The 19,524-nt window shown below is 49.7% G+C and overlaps 3 protein-coding genes across 4 annotated transcripts; 1 reads left to right on the forward strand and 2 right to left on the reverse strand.

Annotated features, from left to right (window-relative positions):
• Positions 1 to 744: 744 nt before the first annotated feature.
• Positions 745 to 8,063, forward strand: HMBS (hydroxymethylbilane synthase). The gene is made up of 14 exons (XM_019975344.2): positions 745 to 944; positions 3,359 to 3,412; positions 3,764 to 3,836; positions 4,201 to 4,250; positions 4,340 to 4,395; positions 4,778 to 4,855; positions 5,031 to 5,108; positions 5,223 to 5,298; positions 6,424 to 6,537; positions 6,781 to 6,819; positions 6,944 to 7,063; positions 7,280 to 7,333; positions 7,467 to 7,553; positions 7,642 to 8,063. The coding sequence occupies exons 1-14, from the start codon at positions 912 to 914 to the stop codon at positions 7,813 to 7,815; spliced, it is 1,086 nt and encodes a 361-aa protein (XP_019830903.2). The 5' UTR covers positions 745 to 911; the 3' UTR covers positions 7,816 to 8,063.
• Positions 8,064 to 8,357: 294 nt separating this feature from the next.
• H2AX (H2A.X variant histone) lies at positions 8,358 to 10,277 on the reverse strand. The gene has a single exon (XM_019975345.2). The coding sequence runs from the start codon at positions 9,596 to 9,598 to the stop codon at positions 9,167 to 9,169; it is 432 nt and encodes a 143-aa protein (XP_019830904.2). The 5' UTR covers positions 9,599 to 10,277; the 3' UTR covers positions 8,358 to 9,166.
• A 143-nt stretch (positions 10,278 to 10,420) lies between these two features.
• DPAGT1 (dolichyl-phosphate N-acetylglucosaminephosphotransferase 1) lies at positions 10,421 to 15,829 on the reverse strand. Of its 2 annotated transcripts, XM_019975342.2 has the most exons (10): positions 15,719 to 15,822; positions 14,914 to 15,603; positions 14,486 to 14,606; positions 14,097 to 14,310; positions 13,703 to 13,849; positions 12,498 to 12,582; positions 11,758 to 11,946; positions 11,356 to 11,443; positions 11,034 to 11,189; positions 10,421 to 10,950 (listed from the first exon to the last, which is right to left on the reverse strand). In XM_019975342.2, the coding sequence occupies exons 2-10, from the start codon at positions 15,402 to 15,404 to the stop codon at positions 10,885 to 10,887; spliced, it is 1,557 nt and encodes a 518-aa protein (XP_019830901.1). In that variant the 5' UTR covers positions 15,405 to 15,603; positions 15,719 to 15,822; the 3' UTR covers positions 10,421 to 10,884. The 2 variants fall into 2 exon arrangements, with proteins under 2 accessions (XP_019830901.1, XP_019830902.1); XM_019975343.2 differs by lacking the exons at positions 10,421 to 10,950; positions 11,356 to 11,443 and having other exon boundaries at positions 11,054 to 11,189; positions 15,719 to 15,829.
• Positions 15,830 to 19,524: the final 3,695 nt, after the last annotated feature.

A 19,524-nucleotide genomic window follows, 5' to 3' on the forward strand; every position in this document is an offset into this window, starting at 1 on the left:
ATTAGGTGGTCAAAGTATTGGAGCCTCAGCTTCAGCATCAGTCCTAGCAATGAATATTCAGTTCCTTTAGAATGGACTGGTTGGATCTCCTTGAAGTCCAAGGGACTCTCAAGAGTCTTCTCCAACACCACCACAGTTCAAAAGCATCAATTCTTTGGCGCTCAGCTTTCTTTATGGTTCCACTCTCATGTCTTTAGATGACTACTGGAAAAACCATACCTTTGACTAGAAAGACCTCTGTCAGTAAAGTAATGTCTCTGCTTTTTAATATGCTGTCTAGGTTTGTCATAGCTTTTCTTCCAAGGAGCAAGCATCTTTTAATTTCATGGCTGCAGTCACCATATGCAGTGATTTGGAGCCCAAGAAAATAGTCTGTCACTGTTTCCATTGTTTCCCCATTTATTTGCCATGAAGTGATGGGACTGGATGCCATGATCTTAGTTTTTTGAATATTGAATTTTAATCCAGCTTTTTCACTCTCCTCTTTCACTTTCATCAAGAGGCTCTTTAAGTTCTTTGCTTTCTGCCACAAGGGTGGTGTTATCTGCATATCTGAGGTTATTGATCATTCTCCCGGCCATCTTGATTCCAGCTTGTGCTTCATCCAGTCCGGGATTTCGCAAGATACACTCTGCATTTAAGTTAAATAAGCAAGGTTGCAATATCAATAGCGGTGGTAACCCAAGGTAAGGTCTTCGCTGTCGCAATCGTTCTAATTCCCGCCCAGGGGAAGTCCCGCCCTGTCTGGCGGCGCCGGAAGTGACGCAGTCCCTTAGCGGAGCCGGGAGTGTGTGGCTGCTGGAGAAGCTGGAGACCTGCGCGAGCCCAGTGTCCGGCCGGCAGGGGCCTTCGGCTTCCCCGACACCGAAGGACATTGGCGGCAGCCCCGGGCCTAGCTGCCGAGCACAGCCATGTCTGGTAATGGCAACGCGGCCGCAATAGCGGTGAGTCCAGAGCCGGTGACCCTTTCAACCTCAGTCTTCCGCACTAGCGGTGCAACGATTGGCCCCAAGTTGCCACTCTCCGTCGCCCATTGGTCGGGAGGGTTATCTGTCCCCCCCCCTCCCCGCCCCCCCGCTTTGGCCCGAATAGTTTTTAAAGGGCCAGTAGCTGCTGCTGCTGCTGGGTTGCCCTTAAAATCCGTATTGCCCTGGGGGAATCTGTGAACAGTGGGGACAGACTTAAGAGCAGAAGATTTGTCTCGAACGGGAACCTCCTTGCTGTGGGGATCTGAATGGCATCATGAGGCCTGGAGTCCACGGCTCTAGATTTAGTGACCCAACCCAGGAAAATTCATGTACACGAGACAGGGTGCTATTCCATGGGATCCTTTCACTCGAGACAGGTCCGAGGCAATTAGGATCGAGAGAGGAGAGCGTACCTCCAAGTCTCCGCACTACACTCAAACGTTTTGGAAGTGCACCTTCTCCCCTTTTTTCCTGTTAACGGCCACCTAGCCCCAACCTACACTCAAAATTCCCCAGCTGAGGCACCGTTCGTTGAGTTACTACCTTTGTGGGTGGGGAGTGCCCTCGAGCCTCCCTATTCTTAGCCTGGGGTCCTAGCTTTGGGCTTGTGCAGATGCAAAGTGCAGAGCTGGTGAGGCCAAAGTCAGCCTGAGATAAGAAAGGAGGAGGGCAGCAGTTTATCTCTTCCTGAACTACCTGCTGGTAAGGAATAGGATTCTTTGCCATTGTTGACATACCTGAGCGCTGGAATAGGAGTAACAAGATGTGATTCCAGCTCTCAGCGGTAAAGAATTCTTTACCCAGTGGTAAAGAATCTGCCTGCTAGTGCAGGAGACACAGGAGACAAAGGTTCGGTCCCTGGGTCGGGAAGATCCCCTAGAGTAGGAAATGGCAACCTACTCCAGCATTCTTGCTGGGAAAATTTCATGGACAGAGGAACCTGGTGGGCTACAATCCATGGGGTAACAAAGAGACACGACTGAGCCTGCACATGCATGCACCCATGATTTAACCTGTGGCCCTGGTCAAGTTGCTTGGCTCTTCACAGCCAGTCTTTGCTTCTGTAACATGGTTCCTCTCTGCCTGTTAAGTTGTTATGAAGCTTAATAGCAATAGCTCTAGTATATACGTACTTGATAAGGATCTTTTTACTGGAAGAGTTTGACTTGAATATGCTGTGCAGAATCAGTAAAATTAAGGGATTGTTTGAACATAGCAGTTTCTGGGATGTTTCTCTGGGCTCCTTGTGACCCAGAATTTTAGTGGCCATGTTTGGCATTTCGAGCTTAGTCTAATTTGCTCAGGGTACCCTAGGGTTTATTTATTGGAGAAGTGATAGCTGTGGAGCAGACTAAAGTCTGAGAGCAACCAGTTGTTACCTCCTCTATGACAGAGGCCCCAGATACCTGGCTGCAGAAGAACTCCATAGGATGAAGATTCCAGAATAGGGAAAGTTGATAGTGTCTGTAGGGGCTATTGTCTGATCTGGAAAGAAATAGGACCTCAGACTGGAGAACTCTGTTCTCCCTGGTTGGCACTGAATACGTTTGTCCAAGATATGCTGACAAGAGGAAGAGGTGTGTCCCACTGAGTTCTTGGCTTGGTCTATGACATCCTAATATTTCCTTCTTGGTGAAATCAGAGGCCACATTCTAGGTGAAGGGACATTAGACAGCTTATCCTCTTAGTCTTACAGAATATCAAAAGCAGAAGATACTTGAGTGCAAACTTCATTTTATAGATGAACAAATAACTTTATAGATGAAAAACAAGATGGTGAATTTAAGGTCACCCTGCCAAGAAGCTGAGCAGGACTATATGTCAGATCTGTTGGCCCCAGACCTTTACATGTGCATGCCAACCAGATTACAGGATCCATAGTGTGGCAGCTATGGGGTAGGTCTTATAGTATCTAGGTAGCACTGAAGCTTTCTTGAAGCTGTTCTGTTGGGGATGCTGAACTTGTCCTCAGTGACTCAGCGCAAGTTCCCCTGTGTGGCCCCAGCTGCCCTGCCCCTGCCTGCTGCAGGCCCACCCTCTCTGGGGCCAGGCTGATGGGCCTTATCTCTCTATCCACCTGGTTGAGTGCAGCATTCCTGATGCCTTTGCTTAGATGAGCTTCAGGGCTTAGTGTCCTTGTCATTACAGCAACAGCGGGTCCTACTATCGCTTCTCTCTGGTCTCTGCTTCTCTGGATCTGTGAGGAGGCAGAAGGTATTAGGGAAGGTAAAGGGACTGTCTTGGAGAGTCTTTCCCCACTCTGAGGCTCACGTGGCCACAGGGAAGGGGCTGAGGTTCCTTTATTCCAAGCCAGTGAGTCTGATTCTTGGACAAGGTTTTGAGGACCTTGAACAGCAGCGGGGACTGTAACCTGGGGACTTTTTTTGCAGGAAGAAGACACCCCAAAGATGAGAGTGATTCGAGTGGGTACCCGCAAGAGCCAGGTTAGTGCAGGTACCAGGGTGGAGGAGGTTTGTCAGAAGAGTTCTGTGTTCATAGTATTATAAATTGGGGGGCCCAGAGGGTTCTCAGCAGCCTGGGGATGGAGGAAATGGGGTGACTGAGCATTAAATCCCATGCAGAATGACAGATGGCATTCTGTGAAGAGATAGTCCCTAAGCTGGGGAAGTTATTGGGGTACAGAGGACTCCCAGTCCAGAATCCTCCCCTTCCTAGGTAGCCATTCAATGCCCTCTCTGAATTCCAATCCCTTCAGGATCTCTATGACCCTGTGAGGATTTGAGCCTAGGGCAGTGGCCAGACTACAGGGCTAACCTAAATTTCTCCCCCCACAGCTGGCTCGCATACAGACGGACAGTGTGGTGGCAACGCTGAAAGCTTTATACCCAGGCCTGCAGTTTGAAATAAGTGAGTTTTCTGGACAGGAATGGAAGCTGTTTGGAAGCTTTTATCCCCCTGGAGGGGGCTTTCTTTGACCAGAACCTGGTCCCATTGCCTCTGAGAGTTCTTGGCTATCCCCAGTTTGGAGGGCCCATTCCTCCTTTGAACACCTCCAGCTTTGCGCTTAGCTAGGCTAGCCTAGCATTTTAATATCTTCTGCTTTGTGTCTTTTTATGATTGTGTCTGGTCTTCCTCTTAGATTGTACTTTCTCAGGGATCTGGTGCTTTTCTGCCTCTGTATCCACTGCCAATCTTAGCACAAGTGCTGGGCTTAGCAGGGGCTCAATAAATGCTGTTCCATGAGCATCTAATTGGTTGACTTTCTCTTCAGTTGCTATGTCCACCACGGGGGACAAGATTCTTGATACCGCGCTCTCTAAGGTAGCACCATTTTTCATCCAACCCTTTCCTCCCTCGTCCTCTTTCCTTTCCCCCAAAGATTCACCTTGAAGTTCTTTCTTGCCTGGCAGATTGGAGAGAAGAGCCTGTTTACCAAGGAGCTGGAGCATGCTTTGGAGAGGAATGAGTAAGTGAAATCGGGAGCATGACGCCCTCCCAAGCTCTCACTAGGACCCCAGTGCACATCACATCTGGGTGTCAGCTAGACTGTTAGGCTTAAAAGCTTGGATAGGCTAGAGCGGGGCTCATATGTCAGTTTTTCAGGCCTCAGAAAAGGAGAGAGTCCTGGATCTGAGCCTTCTGGCTGCCTGGGGTGCTGGACTGGCTGGGGGAGGGGGGTGAGAGGGAAGAGAAGAGGGGGAGCAAGTCTCAGGGACCCAAGGTCTCAGAAATGCCTGCTTCCTGAACTGCTCTGGGCTCCACCAGTGACATACAAGCAGGAGTGAGTGGAGAAGGGCTAGGGCCTGCTGCTCAGACCCCTTCTTCTTGCCTCTCTCCCATCTCCCTAGAGTGGACCTAGTTGTTCATTCGCTGAAGGACCTGCCCACGGTGCTTCCTCCTGGCTTCACCATTGGAGCTGTCTGCAAGTAAGAGCTCTGCCCTTTAGGACTTGGCTTTCTGTCTCTAGGCTGTCTCCCCTAACCTGAGGAATGTCATGCATGGCGGAAAACTCAGAAAATGCTAGTTAGTTGACTATTGAGAAAGACTGGAAGTGACCTGAACTGAGATCTCTCCCTCATTCTATGACCTCTCCATCTCCAGGCGGGAGAGCCCCTATGATGCTGTTGTCTTTCACCCAAAATTTGTTGGGAAGACTCTAGAAACCTTGCCAGAGAAGAGGTAAGTGGACAGGCATCTTGGGATATGTACAGCAGATGGAGGGGTGGAAGGAGGAGATTTCAGAACAGTTCCTGCTTAGAGTTAAATCTCATTTTAAACCATCTCTCTGCACAGTGTGGTAGGAACTAGCTCCCTGCGGAGAGCAGCCCAGCTGCAGAGAAAGTTCCCACATCTGGAATTCAAGAGTATTGTATCCTTCCAGAGAAGGGAGGAGGCAGCAGCCAAGGAGGAAGACAAAGTCCAGAGGGCCCTGGGAGTTGTGAGGGGGAAGGACTTCCAGAGGAAGTGGACTGTGAACGCAGTGGACTGCATGTCATCCCATTCATCCACCCACCCATCTATCCATCCATCCATTCATAATCCTTTCATGTTTTCTTAGCCCCAAGCAAGTGCCTGGCACTGGGGATATGGTGAGCAAGATCAGCATTGTCCATCCTAACATAGTTTACATTTTAGTTCTGGAGACAGACAACCAGGCATTGACAATACAGAATGATGCTGAATATTGATTACATGGAGGCAGTGGGATTGGCAGTTGCTTCCATTTTAATTAAATTTTTTAATTGAGGTATAGTTGATGTACAATGTTGTGTTAATTTTTGGTGATTTGGTGATTCAGTTATACATATATATATATGTTATACATATATATACGTATTTTTTCATATTATTTTCCATTGTGGTTTATTACAAGATATTGGACATGGTTCCCTGTGCTATACCATGGGACCTTGTTGTTTATTGTTTTGTATGTAGTAGTTTGTATCAGCTTATCTCAAACTCCTGATTTATCCCTACCCCACTACTTTCCCCTTTGGTAATCATAAATCCATTTTTATTTTATATTCCACCGTATTGTTTTGATTTTTACAGTTATGTTTGTAAAGCTGATTTTCAAAGTAATATTTGCTAAGTCCTTCAATGTAGAAAGTAGAGAATTCTCTGGAGGCTTCTAGCTGGAACATCTAAACACAGACTTGAGGGTCAAGGAAGGCTTCTTAGAGGTGTTGTAACCTTGGGTAAGGTTAAATATAATAACTTAAAACCTCTATCATTTCCTCATCTGTAAAATGAAGATGTAATACTACTGCCTATTCTTTCACCCTTGGGCTGTGGTGAAAATGCAATGAATTGATGTATATAAAGCACTTCAGAACAGTGTGTGGCATATAGCAAGTATGAGTAAGTGTTAGCAGTTGTCACCAAGCTGAGAACTCAAAAGGTGAGAAGTTAGCAGCTAGAGGGACTCAGACAGAGGAAACAGCATCAGGCTCCAGCCTGCCCAAAGCTTGTGGTCCTTAGTGTCTCTCCACAGCGGGGAAACCTCAACACGCGACTGCGGAAGCTGGATGAACTGCAGGAGTTCAGTGCCATCATCCTGGCCACAGCTGGCCTGCAGCGCATGGGCTGGCAGAACCGGGTGGGGCAGGTAGGTTTCCTCTCTCCTCTCTAGTTGCCTTCATCTCCTTCCTGCCTATATTCTTTTTGAATACCCATTTCTAGCCAGTGCAAGCTGGAAATGAGACCCAGGTTAGCAAGGTTGGGGCTCAGAGGCTGGACTCCCACTTTTGCTTACCCAGGCTTTCTATAGGTAGGGAAACCCCAACTCAGTGCTGTGTGCTTCTGGGCACCCCTACCTCCACCCTTCTGACTGCCTCTTCTGCCCCCACAGATCCTGCACCCTGAGGAGTGCATGTATGCTGTGGGTCAGGTATGCTTGACCACGGAAGCCATGTATTGTTGTCTCCTCCTTTTGTTTTCAACCAAGTTCTGTCCCTTAGCTCCATTGGCTGGGGAAAGATTGGTACTGGTATCTTAGGCTATTTTCCCATCAGGGGGCTCTGGGTGTGGAAGTTCGAGCCAAAGACCAGGACATCTTGGATCTGGTGGGTGTGTTGCACGATCCTGAGACTCTACTTCGCTGCATTGCTGAACGATCCTTCCTAAGGCACCTGGTAGGACCTGTGCTCCTGTGGAGGGGTGGATATTAGGAAGGGTAATGGGGAGATTTCTCCTGCTGTGTATTTAGTCATAACTCATTAAGAATGGACAGGACCCAGGTCTGGGCCCCTGCCTCATTTTCCGTTATGTCCTTGGCGGGAGTCTGTCTCTGGGCTCTGGTTGCAGGGTGGTGATAAGGATCTTAAGCTAACAGGGAGAACTTGTTGCAGGAAGGAGGTTGCAGTGTGCCAGTGGCAGTGCATACAGCTATTAAGGATGGGCAAGTAAGCAGGGGAAGATGGGTGGCAGGGCAGGGAAGGAACTGGCATTTCCCCTGTGTATCCACCACCATGAAGAGCACAGGTTTCTAAGTAGTTCTCTCTTACAATTTACTGAGGCAGCCATTTTCTTTCCCAGCTGTACCTGACTGGAGGAGTCTGGAGTCTGAATGGTGCAGAGACCATGCAAGACACCATGCAAACCACCATCCATGTCCCTGTCCAGGTGCCAAGGCTGCAAGGGGAGGGAAACACATCTTTATGTTACCTCCCCTTTCCTTCTCACCAAATCCAACCCTTCTTCCTTCGCCCAGCATGAAGATGGCCCTGAAGATGATCCACAGCTGGTGGGCATCACTGCCCGGAACATTCCACGACAACCCCAGCTGGCTGCTGAGAACCTGGGCATCAGCCTGGCCACCTTGTTGCTGAACAAAGGAGCCAAGAACATCTTGGATGTTGCACGGCAGCTCAATGAAGCCCACTAATTGGTCTGTGGGGCACAGGTGCCTGCCTTGCTGGTCACCCAGTGCCTACATCCCAGCCCTCTGCTACCTGAGAAGTGACTACCCCCACAGGATTGAACTGCAGGGCAGAGACTTCCAGAGACTTGCCTCCCCGAGGGGCCTTGCCTCCCCAGGTGGGGGCTTCCTCTCTAGAGAAAAAAAAAAATCTTAGTAATAAGCCACAGCCTTTGAATGTAACCAGTTGTACTAATAAACCAAATTTAAAGGTGGTTTTTGTTTTTGGTGGGGCTGCAGAAAAGGAAGGACAAACTCAAAACTGTTTATGCCTGATCTCTGAGGCTAGGACCCTTTCAAAGTTCTGAAAAACGCCTTCTGTCAGTAGTTCCCATTTTCTAACAGAATCGAGTGTCTCCCAGGGAACGCCAAGAAAGCCATCATCTTAATAATCTACAATTTGTCGCTCTAGTTAACAGTAAAGCCTTATATCGGTTCCCCTCCCCCACTACCTTTAGGTATCTACAGAGTCGACTCTACAACCCTTTCGCAAAATGAAGACACCTCACTTTTCTTTAGGAAAAAACCCTTTAATAAAATTAGTCCATCTGAAACTTCCCCCCAATACCTAAAGTACTAGTTTTGGATGGGTTAGCTGCAAAATTCCAGTTCCGAAGCCAAAGGCGGCTCAGTCCAGACGGGGATTAACGGACTTGTGCTGGTATCTAGGTGCTTGGCAGGCGGAGTGGACCCGCCGGGAAGGGAGCGGGGAGGAGGGGCGGACGCGGGGGCAGGGCTCCCACAGACCCCACGCCGCCAGGACCCGCTACCGTTGGCGACGCTCACGCCGCGAAGGGTTTCTTCCACACAGGCCAGCGAATGAAGATGGAGGGAACGCGGCCGTGCGAGGCCCGAGATCCGGCAGCAAAAGGGGTCCCAGGACGAAATGAAGCAACCGATTGACTCCGCCGCCGGCGGCAATCGAGTCCCGTTCTAAGCACCGAGCTGTAGCAGAGCGCACGGCCTCGCCGGCGACCGTCCGCACCGACTCACCTTCCTCCCCGGCCCTGCGTCAGCTCGGCCGGCCCAGCTTTCCGGAAGGTGCCGCGGCCTCCCCGCAGCCCATCGGCATTCTGGGGCCAACCCGGCCGAGTCACGAGCTCGCTCCCGGGGCCGAGCGGCGTTCGAACGCACGCCCTCCGCCGAGCTTCGGCGGGAGCGAGCCGCGGGGGGAGGGGCGGGCCGGGAAGGGGCGAGCGCGCAGCCGCCCGGCCCGGAGCCCGAAGTGGTCCAGCTCTTTCCGTGAGTGCTGTGGTGGCCCTTAAAAGGGCCTTTGTGGTGTAGAGGGGAGGGCTGGGCGGTGGCGGTACGGGCGCCCTCAGTACTCCTGAGAGGCCTGGGTGGCCTTCTTGCCGCCCGCTGGCGCCTTCGGCCCCACGGTGGCGCTGGTCTTCTTAGGCAGCAGCACGGCCTGGATGTTGGGCAGGACGCCTCCCTGGGCGATCGTCACGCCGCCCAGCAGCTTGTTGAGCTCCTCGTCGTTGCGGATGGCCAGCTGCAGGTGGCGGGGGATTATCCGCGTCTTCTTGTTGTCGCGGGCCGCATTGCCCGCCAGCTCCAGGATCTCAGCGGTGAGGTACTCGAGTACCGCCGCCAGGTAGACCGGCGCGCCGGCGCCCACCCTCTCGGCGTAGTGGCCCTTCCGCAGCAGCCGGTGCACGCGGCCCACGGGAAACTGAAGGCCTGCTCGCGAAGAGCGCGACTTGGCCTTGGCGCGGGCCTTGCCGCCGGTCTTGCCGCGGCCAGACATGCTGTATGAGGTAGAGGAGCGGTGAGAAGGACGGCTGACAAAACACAGGAACAGCCACCCGCCGCAGTCTAACGCTTCCGCGCGCGCCCCGGGGCTACCCTTATAAGCTCCTCAGGGCACACCCCCGCGCCCTCCTGATTGGCTCTTTTCTCAAATACCCGCCTCTGGTTGGCTGAGGTTAACTCTTCGGTGACGCGCCTCAGCTGAGGGAACGCGTCCGCCGATTGGTCGAATTTGAAAACCCTTTGCCCGGGGAACAGGAGAGGAGGTGCAGAGACTACCCGACAGCCAGCCAGTCTCGGCTGTAGCCAATCCAAGTGAAGCGCGCCAGATTTAAACGCTACAGCCCGAGACCAGAACCGGAAGACAAGAAGAGTAGAATCGGAAGCCACCTCAAGAGCGTCTGGGAAGTCTGCGCAAGGCAGGCCTAGGATTTTTAAAGGAAAAGAGTCAACACCACAACTATCTCTGCCTCCCGTCCTAGGTCTGGTCACTCCCTCCTCCTACCTGGCAAAAGAAGAGTGAAAAAGGGAAGGAATGAGACCCCCCTGAAAGTCCAACTCTACCCCAGAGAACAGATAACGCCAATCTTATGGCCCCTTATGCTACCCGAGCAGCAGGATTTCACATTTATTCAACATGTTCTGTCTGGTCTGTTCTTTCTGATCACTTCTTGCTAGGAGGCGCCTGATGTGCTTAAAAAGAAAGAAAGAAAAAAGGATGGGACAGAGATAGGCATCCTGTCCAAGGAAATACTTCCTTCAACCTTCCCCATCCACCCTACAATGCCCACATAGGAAATATACCTATAGGAACAACAAGAAAAAGACAATACTTTATTGTCACCACTGGGAGCACCTGGCCCCCGGTCTGCTCTTAATCATCAGAATACTTAATTTATAGTCAAATGTCAAGTCACCTTTGAACCTGTGTCCCTATCCCCAGCCAGAGTTCTGTCCCAAGTCCAGCATTTTCCTTGAGTGTCAGAGTTGTGGGCAATTGCATAAAAGCTACAGTACCCCAACTTAGGAGGCAGCAAAGATGGGATGGAGAGGGAGAGTGGCAAGCTGAAGAAAGCCATAGGCAAAGTCCAATCACCAGTTATTAGAGAGCAAGACAGGCCCAAGTGTCAATAATCACAGGGGAAAGGAAATGCTGAGAACAAAATCTGGAGGAAAATGAAGGGTGGGAGAGGCCTGGGCCAGTTGGCAGTCTTGGTCCAGGAAATGTTGGCCTGAGTCAGGAACCCCGGAGGCTGTGAAGCAAAGAGCAATGGATCAGGGGACTCAGACATCATAGAAGAGTCGGACAAGCTGGTACCGAATGGAGAAGGTGACAGCACTACCGACGACCTGCAAGGAGAAATGAACTATAGTAAGAACCCTGGAGAAAGAGAGACAAGGAGGTGTAAACCACACCCCCAATAGCATTGCACCTGTAGCAACAGCAGGAGGAGGGTGAGGTTTCTCTCATGCATGGGCCCAAAGACTTTAAGTAGCAAGTTGATGAGGGTCATGTTGTTACATTCCGTGAAGGCACCATCCTCATCCTCACTGTGGCGCACCGTCAGTAGCCCAAGGTTCTCTGCTACCTGGAGAGGCCAAAAGTGGAGAGAACTTTTGCTAATACTTATGCTTCAGGAATGGGATCTGCTGAATGCTTGCAAACTCCCCTCGGGTCTGATGTAGGCCTAGGTTTTCCCATTCCCTGAATTCAGAATGGCAGCCTAGAGCCTTACCTCCTTGTTACCCTGTTACCTTTAGAATAAAGGTGCCCAAGAAAGAGAGGCTCTTGGTCTTGAACTTGGAATAGCTCATCTCCAGTTTGCCTGTCTTGGTATTGAGTCTGCAGGGGAAGAGAGCTTCATGTGACTGGGCCACTACACAAAGAACTCTCCTCACTGTGGTTAATCCATAGAAAGAGCACTGAATGTAGGGTCAAACACCCTGAGATCTATTTCTGGTTCTGCTGCATACTTCTGTGTGATCAGTGCTGCTGTGAACATTAAATGAGATCATGTAACTAAATGTGCTCTGTAATGTATAAAGGGCTAACTGTGTGGAGAAAGCCCTTCTTTGGGTCCACTCCCTTTGCACAGCAAATGTCTAAGGCATCCCGAGTGACAAAGCTATGATGTCCCTTTCAAGCCCCAAAGCTACCTGGGCATACGGTGGCGAGGACAGGGGATGATATGCAGGAGCTGAGGCAGTGAGTAGAGGAAGTTGAACACCTGGGGCATGAAGAAGAGGAGCATGGTCTTGCTGAAGTGTCCCAAGATGCCCACCACGGCAAAGGTCATGCCAGCAAAGTAACAGAAGGTATCTCCCACAAACACCCGTGATGGGTACCTGCGTAGGGGAGAGGATCTGAGCCATCAGCAAGAGGTGTTAGCAATTCTTTATCTCACATTACACATCCTGGGCACTGGGCTAGCCCTAGCTAGATCTGGCTCAGAGAGGGTTCGCGCTCTCCCAGCAACTCTCCAGGAACCAAGGCCCTGATTCCTTCTATTCCTGGGGGCTCCACAGCATCTGCCTCAGTGACTGATTTATGAATTGCGTGCATGCTAAGTCCCTCAGTCATGTCTGACTCTTTGTGACCGCATGAACTGTAGCCTCCCATGGAATTTCCCAGGGAAGAATACTGGGGTGGGGTGCCATGTCCTGCTTCAGGGAATCTTCCTGTCCCAGGGATTGAACCAGGTCTCCTATATTGCAGGTGGATTCTTTAGCACTGAGCCACTGGGGAAGCCCAAGACTTAAGAATATAACCAACTAAAGACCCAGAGAACAATACAGAGATGTGCAGGTTTAGCCTCTGTATCAGGAGATGGGTCACAATCAGGACAATACCTGCCACATGTCCAAAGAGCTGTCCCCCCATCCACAGGCCTACTTACCAGTTATGGTAGAGCAGTCCCAAGGTGGTGAAAAAAAAGGGTATCATGAAGTAGAGAGAAAAGATGTGATCATCTCGATAATCACCTTTGGAAGAAGGGGAAAAAGAAAGAAGGAAAAGTTGATGTCCACTTCCCCTGCACATCATGGTCCTATTTTCCTCTGTCTCTTAAGTTCTTTCCCAAGCTATACAGTCCACCTCTCTAAAGTCTCAAGGACTCACTACCCCTTTTATATCACCCAGGCAATTTCCAATACTTCACCTCTTTCATGAACCCCTCCTAAACTAGTTACTGTCTTACATTTGGTTCAGACCATTCACACTCTTGTTTGAATATCAGCTTTACTTCCTGAGTGACCATGATCATGACACATTTAACCTAACATGACACGTTTAACCTCTCTGAGTCTCAGTTTCTTATCTGTGAAAGAAGTTGATAAAAAATACCTGCCACATAGAGCTGCTACAGAATTTAAAGTGAGATTACATTTTCAAAGTGCTTAACTTTAATAAGCACTTATGGAGGTCCTTCAGCCAAAGACCACTAAAAACATGCCTGGAGTCAAAGCTAGGTTTACTGAGGTGTAACAAAGGACACTTTGGAACCCACACACTGTGGGGAACCTTAGGATGCCTCAGTAAGGAGGTGTTAGGAGGACTTGTTATAGGATTTGTTTTAAGTAATTCTGCGGAGGATACAAGGAAACAGAGTTTTGCCCTGGACTGGGTGCTGTCAGCAGGGTTAGTGCCATGATTGAGAAGCTTAATAATTTTTATCCAAGAAGTGAGAACTGAGCTGTTATCAGAAGGAAGCAGCAACCATTCATTTTAGCCAGCACGGGATCTTGGTCATTGTGAGATGTACTGTGTTCCTGTGGTTTTGTCTATTCTCAGACTGTTATAGAGGGGGTCTGGTTTTGGTCACAGTTACCCTATCTGATTTGGGGTTTTATAAAATTGTTTATGCTCAATAGGAGAAGGCTATGGCCTACCTATTAGTGACAATCCCTTTATAAATGCTAGGGCTTTCTTTCTCACATTTAACAAATCTTAGTTACTATTTGTAACTTACTATTAATAAGTAAATAGCTCCCTTTATTTTCCATAATTATTCACATATCACATTTTTTCTGAATTCCCCAAAGCCAAAGATCAGGCCGCTTCCTTAACACTCAAGACTTCTCTCCCTATTCCAATCCCACCTACCATCCAGCTCCACCAAGTTGAAGACAATGATGGAAGCAGAAATGACGAGTGACTGGCCAGCCTCAAGGCCATTAATTCCTGCTAGAATATTAATGGCATTGGTACAGAACACTGCCAGCAGCCCCATGTAGACATAGTACAGGATCCCTGCGGGAAGAAGACAGTAAGAAAAGTAATGCCGCCTGTGGAACGAGGATTTAAGGATATTCTGACAAAAGTGGTGAGGACCAAGTGTGGGATGAAAGGTCAACAGAAGGATCTAAGAAGACACGGCGGGGACAAAACAGGAAGGAGAATGTGGAGCACCAGGAAGGATGCTCGGCCGGATATCTCACAGGGGGCAAGGGTGCCCTGAAGTAGGGGTCATAGGGGCAGAAGTGGCCGTGCTACTCACCCAAGTCCAGATGCAGGCCAAGGATCGGGCGTAAGGGCTTGGGTACCACAATGGTCGTGTTGCCAAAGTTGGTGAAATAGACCATGAGGAGAGGTAGTGAGGCAGCTGTGGGCAGCAGCAGCTTATGGCGCCAGCGCAAATTCAGTACATCATCCGCGAAGCCCAGGAAAATCATGCAGCAGATGGCAAGGAGTGCACCTATCAGGGCCACAAACTGGGGGAGGCTCGGGCATGTCATGGCTCCAGCCTACTCCCACTTCACCGTTCCTTTCAAGAAGACCCGTCTTTTCGTTCGTTCTCAGCTCCTCCCCGCAAACCCAAATAACCCCAACTCTCTTCACTAACTCCTAGCCCTAGCCCCAGGCAGCCGCCCACACTAACCCACTTACTTCATGGTGGGGGAAGGCTTTACACTGCTGCTCCACAAAGCAGTTCAGGAAAGGGAAAGGGATGAAGCAGAAGAGTATGATAAGGAAAACAGCACCGCTGATCACTCCCTGGGACTCTGGGCTGTGGCCCGGCAGCAAGTCAGGTGAAGGGGGGGGGGGGGGGGGGGAGGAAAGGGGGCGTGGTCACTCACTAATGCAAGCAGTACCGTCACCTAACTTGGCGGGGAAGGGCACCACCACTGGAATCCCAGATACACTCAAGGGTCCCACCTTTCCGCCTCCATCCCTTCCCCAATACTAACCAGATCTGCCCTCCACCTCCCAGAATCCCGGGCTGGCTGCTAGGTTAGCGCTCTGTCTAGCGCGCAGTCAAGCATTCCAGTCCCCGCCTTTGCCCACCCCTTCCCCCCGCCTGCCCTGCCCCTCACATTTGCTCCCGGCTGGATTTGTTGAGGTCCTGGCCACAGAGGCGCGCGGCGATGAAGTGGCCTCGGAAAGCAGGGATAAGGGTCACTGTGGCCACAAATCCCATCAGCGAGCCGATCAAATTCACCAACAGCGGCATAGGCAACTCCGGGAAGGCCCACATGGTGACCTGCCAGGCGGCCCACTCGGCCGCCTTCTTAGCTAATGGGCAAGCTCCAGCAGTAACGTGTAGCCGCTCCCCACAGGCTGGTTCTTCTACAGCAGCCTGAGCAAAACCCAACAACTCTGACCTGAGCCGCCTTCGGGACTCCCGCGAGCCTCTATGAAGCAACCTTGGCTCTGCCTCTCTGCCTCTGCTTACCCACTGTTTCCGCCCGGATCTAGTTCGCAGAGCAACTATCACTGGAAGGAGGCGGCCATTTTTAATACGGGCATAACAGTGGGGACAGAAGTGTGATTTTAAACCAAACCCTTTATTCGAGAGATGAATCATCACCAGGGATCTGGAAAAGCAATTAAAGAAGGACAAACAAAAGCAGATTCTTTCCCAACATCATATTAAAGATGTACAGCCCAAAGCGGAAAAACTCCTTGCCCGGTTCCAAGATGAGCGCCTCCTTGTACCACGTGTCTGACGCGGCTTATTTTTGATTCCACGTCAGGTTTAGCTCCGTCGGCCTCCGCTGGTCACGCTAAAAGAGCCAATGCCTGGCGTTTACTATGGGACGCCTCTGGAACCGGGAAGATGGCTACAGGAAGCAGGGGGGGCAGGGGGAGGGCAGGCGGGATAAGGATGTGGAGCAGCACCTGCTCCTTGTAGAAAAACCTGTTGCCAAGGTAGTCAACGTTGAGAAGGAAGCCAAGGTAAACACAACTCAGTTCCCCGAAACTCAGCTACGGCTTGGAAGAGGATGTAAATTTTAAGCGCTGACACTTGAAAAGCCCCTCCCACTTCATGTTTTCCGGCGTCCTTGATTCAGGTACTTTTCCTACATCATCCCACCCACCTTCTACCCCCGCAGTAGCAGTTAGTTGCCGGGCAACACAGCGGCGCACTTCAGAACTGATGGGGCTGGGAGTGCTCTCAGGTTTGGATTTAACCCAGTACTTGACTTTCCTTCGTATGGGATCATTAGACTGTGGCAGCCTTCCAATCCGAGGAGGTGAGGCCGAGGCTTTGGAAAGAACTAAGTAGGAGAACTCGGAGAAGGCAATGGCACCCCACTCCAGTACTTTTGCCTGGAAAATCCCATGGATGGAGGAGCCTGGTAGGCTGCAGTCCATGGGGTCGCTAGAGTCGGACACGACTGAGCGACTTCACTTTCACTTTTCACTTTCATGCATTGGAGAAGGAAATGGCAACCCACTCCAGTGTTCTTGCCTGGAGAATCCCAGGGACGGGGAAGCCTGGTGGGCTGCGGTCTATGGGGTCGCACAGAGTCGGACACGACTGAAGCGACTTAGCAGCAGCAGCAGCAAGTAGGAGAACCAAACCCCAAAGTGGCTGGCTTCTGGTAAACTTGAGGAATTCCCAGGCAGGTTTCTCCCTCCAGGTCAGGTGCCTTTTGCTTGGCACCTGTTTCCCTTGATCACACATTCACAGGCTCTTAGGTGGCAAATGATTCCAGTCCTCAGGGAAGAAATCATCACGAGGAAGTTGAGAGAACTCAAGTATGCTGATAGTTTCTTCATTCTTTTGAATAAGAGTCAGAGTCAGGTTGACTCTTTTTAGGCCAAAGGTAGTCCCTCTTGTCTCTCAAATGTCCTTTCTACTTGAAGGTGGCTCTAATTAACAACATAAAGCCATATATACGGCATGTATATATATATATATATATATATATATATATATATATATATATATATATATATATATAAAGCCAGTAATTACTTGATAGTTGTATTCCACCAGTTTTTCAGTACTTATTATCCCACTGGTATTGTTTTTCTGTGTGTGAGTGTGCAGCTGCACATGGGTACATGAGTGTGCATCTGTAATTCCCTAGAGGCACAGTGTTTTCTGTTCCACAGGGTGTCCCCCTGGGGCTAAGCACACAGATATCTGTATCGAAGGCATCAACACATATAATGAGTCTCTATCTGAAAGAGGTACAGAGGGCAATAGGAAAGAACAATTAGTTGTGACCAGGGGAAGTGAGAGGAGCTTGAGGAAGAGTAATATCTCCAAAGATTTCAGTATGTGACAAGATTGGAAGGGCCTTTCAAAGAGGGAAAGTGAGACACCAGGAGCAGGTGAAAAGGAGGAGCTTGTGAGAGCCCCAGAGGAGGCAGCATTCAGATATCTGGTTGATCAGGAGCAGGCTGAGACTCCCTGGAGGTCTGAGGAATAGTCTGTATCTATTTCCTGTTTTATTAGGAGGCCAGTCCTAATAAATCTTCCCATCTTGGCATTGGGAACCTTTGTCTCTTTCTTCTCCAGAGATCGTTAGCCCTCCCCCACAACCCCCACTGGAAGAGGGTAGGGGACTTGTTCAAAAATAAGACACTGGGGATTCATGGATAGTAACATGCATACATGTTACTATCAGAACATGGTTACTTGGATACTTGTTATATAATCGGAATATTTTTGTTCCCATGATGGTAAATGCCCAATTGATTATCAGACTCACAAGGAGAAACAAACACATGATTGTTTGGGCACACTTGAAATTTTGTGCCTGTCCTGATACAAGTTCAAAGCATCTGCCTATATGCTGATGCTCATCCTAGGATCCATGGATTAGGTGGGTTGTCAATGGTTTCAGCTGGTTTCTTGGGCTGAGCAGGCAAGGTCTGAGATGCACATCTCCTGCTAGGAAGCCCTGAGTGCCTTCCAGTAAGCAAAGCCAATGCATTATTAAGTCCGATTGCCTGAAAAGACTGTCCTAGAAATGTTTCACAGTGCTGAACAAGTCATTATGAGACAGCTTTGGAGGGTTTGGATCTATGACACTTTCAGGACCATATCTGTGGCTTTTTCCAGGCAGCTGAGTTACTTTTTTCCATTTCTTCCTGCCTCTCCTTTATCAGCAAGCCCCAAGATCTCCCATTCCACTTGGATGATACAAATAGATTTTCAAAAGATGGAAACAGCATAGAAAATCTCAGTGTTTACATGTATATTGGAATATTTTCTGTTAGGCTTCTTTATATTTATTTATTTGGCTGTGCTGGGTCCCAGCCACATCACTCAGGACCTTTGATCTTTGTTGTGACATGCAAATTCCTAGTTGTGGCACGTGGGATCCAATTCTCTGACCAGGTGCCAAACTCGGGGCTCCTGCATTGGGAGCACAGAGAGTCCCAGCCACTGGACCACCAGGGAAGTCCCTCTGTTAGACTTCTTAAAATTACAAAGAATTTGTGCTTGGGAAACTTTTAAGTACTGTAGGGACACAAACTGAAATAAACATGATTGTTTTCCTGAAGGAGTTGACTTCCTTATATTAAAGTATCTTGACTGAATATGAGGGAAGAGAGATGAGTTAAGACAGGGTCTCCACTTTTTTTGTCCTCTAAAATCCACACTCTAGGACTTCTGTAGTTTGTGGTTTTGTTGCTAAGTCACATCTGACTCTTGGGATCTGATCGCCAGGCTCCTCTGTCCATGGGATTCTCCAAGCAAGAATATTGGAATGGGTTGCAATTTCCTTCTCCAGGGGATCTTCCCGACCCACGAATCGAACCCCGGTCTCCTCCATTGCAGGCACGTTCTTTACCAACTGAGCTACAAGGGAAACCTATAGTTTGAGGGAGCCAATGATGATGCATGGGCAGGGCCACAGCAAGGTCACCCACACCCCATTCCTTAGAGTGAAATCTGGGGATGCCCCAGGCTTTCCTACACCTCCCATGGCTCAGGCACCCTGTCGCTAACCTGGCAGGTTCTGCTTAGCTCTGCAGCCCGACACTTTAAGAGGACATTGTTTACTTCCATGTGCTCATTGCTCAGACTAATGACTGGATTTGGGAGAGAGATACTTAACACCTTCCTGTTTACCTCTCTAAGGAAGGCCTGCCATATATATGTGGAGAAAAAGGGCCTCTTGGGGAATGGAGATTCCTCTGAATCTTTTTGTAGAATTTTCCTTCCCCTGCCTCCAGAAAGCAATGACAAGCCTCTGTCCTATAGGAATGGAATCCATCCCCTTACACCTAGGAAAAGGGATGGATTCTGAGGCCAGAGTGTACCTATAACATTTTTGGATGCGTGCTGAGATATCACATATTTCAGTCCTCTGGCTGAATCTATTGATAGTCCAGTGCTGCAGTGCCAGCTCCCTTCTCATTACCAACCCCTCTACACGTGCTCCTTAGGCAGAAGCTGTTACTATGGAAATACATTATTTTTAAAAACAGAAGCAGCCCCAGGCTTGGGAAGTATCTCCAGAACAAACCCACACGAGCAAGGAGGTTAATAGGGTGTCTCTTAGTCCTGGCTCCAAAGGATGGGAGTAGATGACGGGGGTCAATATTCCATGTTCTCAACCTCTCTCGGGTGGGTATCAGCTGGACCTCTGCCAGGCACTACTGTCTAGGAGGGATGCTCTGCATCTACACACCCAGAGCCTAGCTTCGGCCAGGAACCAAGAAGCTGCGGAACCTGGGTG

This window comes from Bos indicus, chromosome 15 (assembly GCF_029378745.1).
Source record: "Bos indicus isolate NIAB-ARS_2022 breed Sahiwal x Tharparkar chromosome 15, NIAB-ARS_B.indTharparkar_mat_pri_1.0, whole genome shotgun sequence".
Classification (NCBI taxonomy): domain Eukaryota; kingdom Metazoa; phylum Chordata; class Mammalia; order Artiodactyla; family Bovidae; genus Bos; species Bos indicus.

Excerpts from the sequence above, each read along its gene's own strand:
- HMBS (XM_019975344.2), top strand. The coding sequence starts at position 912 with ATGTCTGGTAATGGCAACGCGGCCGCAATAGCG. Across the intron at positions 6,538-6,780 it reads GGCAGAACCGGGTGGGGCAG|ATCCTGCACCCTGAGGAGTG; the intron begins GTAGGTTTCCTC and ends CTGCCCCCACAG. Across the intron at positions 7,554-7,641 it reads CCATCCATGTCCCTGTCCAG|CATGAAGATGGCCCTGAAGA; the intron begins GTGCCAAGGCTG and ends TCCTTCGCCCAG.
- H2AX (XM_019975345.2), bottom strand. The coding sequence starts at position 9,598 with ATGTCTGGCCGCGGCAAGACCGGCGGCAAGGCCCGCGCCAAGGCCAAG.
- DPAGT1 (XM_019975342.2), bottom strand. The coding sequence starts at position 15,404 with ATGATTCATCTCTCGAATAAAGGGTTTGGTTTAAAATCACACTTCTGT. Across the intron at positions 13,850-14,096 it reads TGGCCTGCATCTGGACTTGG|GGATCCTGTACTATGTCTAC; the intron begins GTGAGTAGCACG and ends TTCTTCCCGCAG. Across the intron at positions 11,190-11,355 it reads TGGGCACCTTTATTCTAAAG|GTAGCAGAGAACCTTGGGCT; the intron begins GTAACAGGGTAA and ends TGGCCTCTCCAG.